Raw genomic sequence first — 9,670 nt, forward strand, 5'->3', positions numbered from 1 at the left:
GTGACGTCATGCACATCATCTGGTTTGTTTGTAGTGTAAGAACAAAGTTACACAAAGGGCTAACTGTGCTTAGTCCACCACGGGCACCGAAACCCGGTTTCTAGCGTTGTAAGTCCGCAGACATACCGTTGTGCTACTGGGAAGCGGCGATATAAAATGATCAGCATAAGTTTCAAGTTAGAAACTCAAGTCAGAGTTCATTTCATTTTACTACTTTAGTTTTGTGATCATCAACAACAAAAAAATATTTTACGAGAGTTATTTTGTAATAAAAATTAAAGTACTTTTAATATAAGTTTAATAAAATGTGGATTCTTAACGTTTCGAAATGCGTTAATTACTTACAAATTTTAATTGTCTATGGATTTTACATAATGCATAATTATTACTTATCATATATTTTGAAAATATTTTATTGTGATTTTAGGAGTTTTTTATGTATTTTTATTTGGATACATGTGACATGTTAAAGATTATGCAAAATTTATGTATTGTATAGTATTTTAGGTACTATTGTTTTTAATTTAATTGGCTGAATAGCAGCCTGTAAACTGGGAAATCGCAACCAACCATGACCCAGAATACAAATAAAGACTAAGTTGAACCTGGTACTGCTTTGAATTCATGTATTTATATTAAGTATGCTTGAGTAACAAATATACAGTTTTTTATATATATTTACGTATATTTTATTTTTTTCATATTCACGGAACTTTTAGGAAACAACACACGTGATTGGCAATTACTAGATTCCTCAATAAAAACATATTTTGTTGTGCAAGGGTTAAATCATGTGTGTGAAGGGTTAAATCATGTGTGTGAAAGGGTTAAATCATGTGTGTGAAAGGGTTAAATCATATGTGTGAAAGGGTTAAATCATATGTGTGTGTGTGTGAAAGGGTTAAATCATGTGTATGAAAGGGTTAAATCATGTGTGTGTGTGTGTGAAGGGTTAAATCATGTGTGTGTGAAAGGGTTAAATCATGTGTATTATCTGATTCCACTTAAGTTCTTTTTTTTTAAAGCATGTAACTTGTATCGGAAACGTATTTCTATTGAAAGACTAGTGCAAACGTTGAAACGACCCATGTCGCAATTTTATTGAATTCAGAACTGGGTGAACACAAGGATACAAACGAAATATTTCAAAAAAAAATGAAAACGAAAAGAATTAATACAATTACTTTTTATTGATATAATTATCTAAAACATCTTAGTTATATACATCAAAACTATTTTTATACAATCTTTAGTGTACCAATAATGTTATATATACATACATGAGCGTTTATATTTATGGCCGTCGCTAATTTTGAGCTACTGACCAGATGGAAGACAGCTAGCCAATCAGCAGCATCCCACCACTCACCATCTATGCTATAGGATTGAATGTTACTCTTATAATGCACTCGCACCATAAAATGAGGTACTATTTTGTGGTAACGCACGGATTCGAGTCCGGCTCGCCAGCCCCGAAATCCAGAGTTCTACCACAGAGTAGCGCCCTTGTACTTAAGCAATGAATAGAACAAGTTATTGAATTACAACTACTTTTATTGTACATAAACAGAAGAGGGGATATCTAAAAAAAGAAACAATTTAAGGGAATTAACCAAATCAAAATATCAACTCGGCATAAATGTATAGTTTGAGTAAATATTACTGACAAATATGAATAAATGTCTGATTATTTCCGATATATTGAGTAATATAAACACTTAATTTTCCTTATAGAATATTAACATTTGTGTTGTGCTGTTTATTTCACTGCCTTATAATCAAAATAATACTTATCTGTTACTCATTAAGAAAAAACAAAATGTATTTTCAGTTAGGCCTCACAGTAATACACGTAACTTCTGCTACATTCTATTTATAACTATAAAAAATGTTGCAATGCGTGTAAACATTATACATAGCATCTACTCTCATCTCTGTTGCTAAGATTTAATCGAAATAATTTCACCTGATTACACTCTACGCAACAAGTTAGTTTACTCTAACATAAAGACACTTGAACGAATAATAACTCAACAAGCACACAGATAAGATTTATATGTCTAAAAAGAGAGGGCGCAACGAGCATACGCAAAAGCAGCTGTGAATAACAAGGTTGTTGACAGATCCTAAAAGAATATTTCGGTCCCCGTCCATGTATACAAATTGCCAGGGTTTCATTTTCATTGGCTTGCAAGTCCAGTTCTATAATTTATTGATGAAAAAAAAGTAAGGAATCAAAATGTGAAAAAATACTGAAATGACATAACTGAAAATACGTAAATAAAACAACTACAACAAAATCGCCCCCAGATCATCGATTCTCCTACACACGACTGACTATTACATTTAAAGAAAAACTGGTTACACTTACAACGACAATAAAACAAGAACAACCAAAAACTCCCTTCTTGTGGAAGCACTATTTAAAAGAAGCATAAGAAATAATTATGTTTTTACAGTTATTAAACATTATGAAGTGTCGTTGTTACTTCTTGACTTTCTCTAAGACCCTCAGATCGGGAATGAAGCGCCCTAACCACCTGGCCATGCCCCGCCCCCACGTTTTTAATAATAATAATAATAACTTTTAATAACTAATAATAATAATCATTTACTTGTGAGAATGATCTGGAATCAATTTCATTTTTAGTTGTAGTTTTATTTATCTAGTAACATAAAACACCTATCATAGAGTTAAATAAATCTTTTATTTGCTAATATTTGGCTAATTATATTATATTATATTTTTTATATTATATTATTTTTTCATTTTGTTGAAGAATGTATTTACTTCAAGTTTATTTGCTTTTTACTCCTTGATTAATAGCAATAAGTGCAAATGTGTTGATGTAATATGATAGTGTTTGCTTATAAACTGTATAAAATGATTTTATGAGTTAATTTTCAAACTTAATTCAAAATAATTATCGGTATTTTGCTGTATTAAAATAGGCAGCTTGCAAAACTTTGGTTTATAAAAAAGTTTAACATAATCGCATTTTCAACAAGCAGTTTGTAACACCCTGAATAACCATAGTTTTTTTCTTTTCAAAACTGCGGGAAACATAGAAATTGGAAAAAAATATATTTATGGCATAATCAGTTTGCAAGTGTGTACTGAAATGCAACAAGAATTTTTTTTAAATGTTTGCAGTATAAGTACTTTACAATTCTGCGAATCACAAAAGAGCAGTTTGCAAAACTCCGGTATTATAGGTGTATTTTGCAAAACTATGGTATAACATGAGTATTTCGCAAAACTCTGGTACAATAGGAGTATTTCGCAAAACTCTAGTATAACAGTAGTATTTTGCAAACTCTGGTACAGTAGGGGTATTTTGCAAAACTATGGTATAACATGAGTATTTTGCAAACTCTGGTACAATAGGAGTATTTTGCAAAACTATGGTATAACATGAGTATTTCGCAAAACTCTAGTATAACAGGAGTATTTTGCAAGCTCTGGTACAGTAGGGGTATTTTGCAAAACTATGGTATAACATGAGTATTTCGCAAAACTCTGGTATAACAGGAGTATTTTGCAAACTCTGGTATAACACGAGTATTTTGCAAATCTCTGGTATAACACGAGTATTTTGCAAAACTCTGGTACAATAGGAGTATTTCGCAAACTCTGATATAACACGAGTATTTTGCAAAACTCTGATATAACAGGAGTATTTTGCAAATTTCTGGTATAATAAGGGTATTTTACAAAAGCATCTGCCTCTTTTTAAACGTTCTGTAAAACTTTTAACTATTTTAGATATTGTGCAAAAGTCTTGTTTTGTAAACTTCTTGAATAAATGATGTCTTCATTATTTGGTATTCTATTGTTATCTCATAAAGGCCTCTCAAAGTTATTAATACATATATGTGTGTGTACCTTGTTCATCTGACGACAGAGTTCTTCAGGTTGGACCTTGCCGAATACCTTTTTATAACACGTATTTAAACAAGTAAGGCCTGTCACTTCTTTAGGGAAAAGTACAGTTTTCCCTTTCACAATATCACCTGTAAAGAAAACAGAAAGCTATGTGAAAGAAGGTCTCACTGAAAAGACTGCCTTGAAGTAAAGCTAAAAGCCAATTAATGATTTGTTACTGACAGTAAGTCATTCTTATCTTCTAGCCCGACATTAAAAGAGGCGAAAAAAAGCATGATGCCAGAAGAAAAAAATTGGAATTTGCAACATGAATGGCATCTTATGCGCATGTGGACTAAATGATCAGGACAGAGACTACAAGGATTCATGACTCTAATGTTGAACTACTGACCAGAGGGAAAGCTGCCAGCCACTAGTACCTACCACCAAGGGCTTTGTCCGGTTTGCTTTTTTTACAAAATAACGTAACTGGTTGATATTTTTTTACTAAGCTTCCCTAGTTAAAAGTGTGGATCGTGTTTACAAGCATTGAGTCATGAACCCTAGACCACTTTCTTTGTAGCCTGTCATGCTAACCACCAGCCACATCCGGTCTGCAATGAAAAACGGAACAAAGTCATCTAACTAGATTAGATAATTACAAAGTTTTAACCACTGAAATAGGGCTCTGTCATATTTCAATGACATATTTTCAAAAAGCAGAAACTGCTTTGGTTTGTTTCGAATTTCGTACAAAGCTATACGAGGGCTATTTGCGCTAGCCGTCTCTAATTTAGCAGTGAAAGACTAGATAGAATGCAGCTAGTCATCATCACCTACCGCCAACTCTTGGGCTACTTATTTATCAACGAATAGTGGGATTGACCGTCATATCATAACGCCCTCACGGCTGAAAGGGCGAGCATGTTTGGTGGGACGAAGATTCGTACCTTTGACCTGCAGATTGCGTGTCGAACGCCCTAACCACCTGGCCATGCCAGGCCCAATAGAAACTGTAGATGATTTAACTATACATAGTGTATGCCAGGCCCAACAGAAACTGTAGTTGATTTAACTATACATAGTGTATGCCAGGCCCAACAGAAACTGTAGATGATTTAACTATACATAGTGTATATATATATTGCTTTCGATTTGCATGACCTAGATTCTAAAAAGAACAGCATAGTTTTAAACTCCTATTTGATATAAAACGATAGTTAGTGATATTTATCAAACAATAACTTGTTTAAGATAATAAAATGTTTAAGATCTTCATATTAAACTTTATGTTTTTTGTAAAAAGATAGAAATATGAAGTATATTCGACTACGACATTCCAAATCAATGTACTTGTTACTCTGTAGTCTTCAGTATTAACATCACAGTTCTCATAAACAACAGAATTGAAATGAGTCTCATCATCGACATTTTCTTCAGCTTGTCTCTTGCTCAATGTGTGGATCGTTGCCTGCGGCTCTTCAGTTTGGGTAAATTCAGGGGACATCTCAATCGTTCGAATGTCCAGCGTAGGAAAAGTTTCGTTTCCAAAGAGAGCGGTGTCGTTCTCTTCCATGTCTAAATAGAGTTCCTCAATATTTGGAAACGGTGACTCTATCGTTGCTGTTGTATTAGCTCAAAGAAGTGAAAAATAAAGTTAAAAAAAATCAGTAATATCAAAAATCAAATCATTTCAACTATACAGTCGTTTAAAATCGTAAGCAAAAGAATATTAGGCACTTCCGAAAAACATTAATTAATCTGCAAGCATTATCCAACTTACTCCGATCATGCGTTGTGAATTTATGTTAAGATTGCTACAAAATAAATGAAAGAGATAAATTGAATATCAATATTTTTGTTAAAAGTTAATCTCTTAAGAGATAGGCTAGTTGTGCTCTGTCTACTATGGGGAATCGAATCCCGGATTTTAGCGTTGTAAGTCCATAAACTTACTGCTGACTCATCGAGAGACAACATAGTTTGTTTGCTTGTGGTTAAGCATAAAGCTACACAGTAGGGTAAGCGTGCTCTGGGTCAATCGATTTTTAACATTACAAGCCCTCAGACTTACTACTGAACGGCTGAGGAAGGGGGTAGAAGGATCAAGACTGATAAGATGTAGAAAAGTTTACTTTAAGAAACACATGTTGTTGAACTGATCTTAGTCAAACGAATATAATACCAATATGGCTAACATCTTACTTCAGGTCAAAAGCAGAACAATCATAACTTACCATCTTCCTTGTCACATTCCAAATTCATTCAGGCTAACATTTTACCTGAGGTCAAAAGCAGGACAACTCTGTCATAACTTACCATCTTCCTTGTCACATTCCAAATTTATTAAGGCTAACATCTTACCTGAGGTCAAAAGCAGGACAACTCTGTCATAACTTACCATTTTCCTTGTCACAGTTCGAATTTATTAAGGCTAACATCTTACCTTAGGTCAAAAACAGGACAATCATAACTTACTATTTTCCTTGTTACATTCCAAATTCATTAAGGCTAACATCTTACCTTAGGTCAAAAACAGGACAATCATAACTTACCATCTTCTTCGCCCCAGTTCAAATTCATTAAGGCTAACATCTTACCTTAGGTCAAAAGCAGGACAATCATAACTTACCATCTTCTTCGCCACAGTTCAAACTCACAAAGAATAAGTTCGGGTTGTGGCTTCTTTCGTACGAATCTTCTACCTCAATCTTGAAGCCATAGTTTCTCTGTGGCATCTTTGACCAGTATTGAAAAGACGAAGTAACATCAAAATCAACCCAGCCTTGGTAGTTACCCGCTATTATCCGGGAGTACAAGTACATCTTGTCATCTTAGAAAAAGACAGTACAGACCTGAGTACACGTTAATTCGGCAAAGTATAAGTATCATTTATTGAATAATCTTTCATTTCATTGATTAAAAACTTTACTATTAAGTTTTAATAATTTTCAGCTTCGAGGAACTGATGCAATTTTTTTTTTTTTTACTCTTTAACTCTTATGTAAGTTTTAAGTAATATCGTCTATTTATTTTACATTAAATATTCAATCACGTGAAAAGAAAAATAACATCCTATATTATTGAACTACATGTTTTAAACAAGTATTACCTAGGGAGTCCATTCTTGTCAATGGCAGTACATTTCCAGAAATATTCATCTAAATTTTATAAATTCCATAGACACAAAATCATATTCGCGTACTTAGTTTAGTTCGTACCATAACAACTGTTGTTCATGAAAATTGATAACATAATTAATGCGTAGACCACTACTATATCTGTCGCATCCCAACTGGTCTGATGAGCTCTGGTATTAAGCGAAAGACCTCGTCGGTGCCTCCCAGTGGCACAGCGATATGTCTGCGGACTTACAACGCTAGAATCCGCGTTTCGATACCCATGATGGGCAGAGCACTTTATGCATAATTACAAACAAACAAACCTCGTCGGCACACGAAATTGCAAATGTTGTGTGGTTGACATTGTTATTTGCTATCACTCGTATGTCCTTAGAATTATTTTGTCAGGAACTCCTTCGTTTGTTTGTTTGTAATTAAGCACAAAGCTACACCACGGGTATCGAAACCCGGATTCTAGCGTTGTAAGTCCGCAGACATACAGCTGTGCCACTGGGGGGGGGGCAACTCCTTTGTTAATTCATGGAAAACAAAGCATATTGTTTTGCATGATATACTGTAGGTTAACAAATATTTTGTACACACTTCTTTATTTTGCATCTTCTACTCTTTATCATCTTTGGAGTAGGTTTGTTGTGTTTTAATCGTCTACAATATAACTTTACAATTGACTTGGAGCATAATAGTAAAACATAATACATTATGCGTAATAGTCTGCCTTAAACAGCAAGAAGCTTCGATGAATGACGATTTGTTTTTTTAGGCCAATCTAGTTGGAGTTGCATGACTAAATTCATGACCGAAACTGGTTTCGGGAAATCTGTCCATAACTACTCGAATCAAAACTGTTGTTCTTGTATGTGTAAAGCAACGTAAAAAACTCAAAGCAAAACAAGGCTGTTCATACAATACAATATGTCTGTTTTTAATGTTGGTCCCTATTGGGTCAGCGGTAAGTTTACGAACATACAACGATAAAATTCGGGGATAGACTCCTTGTGGTGAACAGAGCACAAGTAGCCTACTGTATAGCCTTGTCTATAAAACAAACAAACGAGAATTTATATTGCTACGGTGAACGGTAACTGAAAACGACTGTATTTTTAAATTTAAATTTCATTCCAAGAACGATCTTTGCAATACAATGACTAATCCACGTGTGCTCACAATGACTGAATAATGAACTGTAATAGATGGCCAGAAAGGATTGGTTTACTAGCTTTACGCACAGACATACAACTCTCTTATTCCGTTCTCCTGAGGCAACATCATTGATGAGTGTGTCTGCTTTCAGTAGACATACAGTGAATGAGTTCTTCAATCTTTTGGAAACAGTTATAAATGATAAGAACATTGTTGGAAGAAGAATATATAATCTAGACGAATCTGGATTTACTACAGTGCAGAAGGTTTCAAAGGTTTTATGCAGTAAAAGCCAGAAACAAGTTAGCCAAGTGGCGTCGTGTGAATGAGGTGAACTTGTAACAGTTTGTGCCATCGTTTCTGCAACTGGAATAACACTGCCCACAGCTCTGATATTCCTTAGGAATACTAAAAAGATAATAGCAACAAAGAACAAGTTGCATGTGAATTAAGTATTTTCTGGGTACCTTGGTCTTTTTTACTAAAAAACATTAAAAGTAGTCAAGCTTTAATTGTACAATTGCGAGGTTTTATAATTTCGGGTAGGGTAGGAAAGGTTCTACCTTTTGTACCTAGACAAAAGTTGGACGTGTATACACAAAGCTTGAATAAGCGTGTGAAGACCGATAGTAACTGTCGAGGAAAATTCAATTTAAGATCATAACGGGTGATACACATAAAAAAGAGCCTAAATCTTGACATAGGTTGCACGCTCTACGTATTCAAAACATTCACGATTTATGTACGAATAAAAATATAAAAATACTGGCAATTCTTATAGTATTTTGGCACTTGTGTATAAAGTTAAAATCATAAATAATATTCAACGTTAAACTGGTACACAATTTTATTTAGGCCTATCTATGGCCTTCAAAAAGTTGACGACTCTACATGTTTCGACGTTACAACTCCTGAGGGGTGGGTGTTCTATGTGGACATTTTCGTTATAGTCATCCTTGAATGTTAAGAGAAATGCAGAATTTCTTGCATTAATATCTGAGGTAAATCCAAATGATTTCATCCCCTGTTCAAGTTTGCACTGAAAATATACCATAATGGTTAAAAAATGGTTCGTTTGCTTAAGTGCAAAGTTGCAAAATTGCCTTTCTGCACTGTACCCGTTCCAGCGATCGAAACCCGAATTTTAGCGTTATAAGCTTGCAACAAACTTCTTCCAAATTACTTGTTCATAGAAATAATCTTTGGAAGAAATAAGTATTTCTTTAGTTTTTTAACCATGTGTTTTGGTTGAGGATAATATTATTTACAAAAAAAGCCGTAGAAAGCGGTAAGGCCAGTCAGGCCATGGCCTGACCACTTTTTCATGGCATGTAGAGCTATAAGTTATGTATCAAAATTTGCTTATTTTAATTCAATACATTACGTCGTGTGTATGCAGTACTTATAGTTAAAATGGCTCAAAATTCAACCTCATAGCATTAAATTTTCAAACATTTTTATGGGAAGCATGCCCTCATATCCACCGAGAAATGGCATGCCGTTAGTGTGTTTGTTTGTTTGT

The 9,670-nt window shown here is 34.1% G+C and overlaps 1 protein-coding gene across 1 annotated transcript; it reads right to left on the reverse strand.

Annotated features, from left to right (window-relative positions):
• Nucleotides 1-1,119: 1,119 nt before the first annotated feature.
• On the reverse strand, nucleotides 1,120-6,695 carry LOC111089099. Its single transcript, XM_022400906.1, has 4 exons — nucleotides 6,498-6,695; nucleotides 5,219-5,500; nucleotides 3,887-4,014; nucleotides 1,120-2,202 (listed from the first exon to the last, which is right to left on the reverse strand). Exons 1-4 carry the CDS (start codon nucleotides 6,688-6,690, stop codon nucleotides 2,053-2,055), a joined length of 753 nt encoding a protein of 250 aa, XP_022256614.1. The 5' UTR covers nucleotides 6,691-6,695; the 3' UTR covers nucleotides 1,120-2,052.
• Nucleotides 6,696-9,670: the final 2,975 nt, after the last annotated feature.

Source organism: Limulus polyphemus, unplaced genomic scaffold (genome assembly GCF_000517525.1).
Source record: "Limulus polyphemus unplaced genomic scaffold, Limulus_polyphemus-2.1.2 Scaffold5230, whole genome shotgun sequence".
Classification (NCBI taxonomy): domain Eukaryota; kingdom Metazoa; phylum Arthropoda; class Merostomata; order Xiphosura; family Limulidae; genus Limulus; species Limulus polyphemus.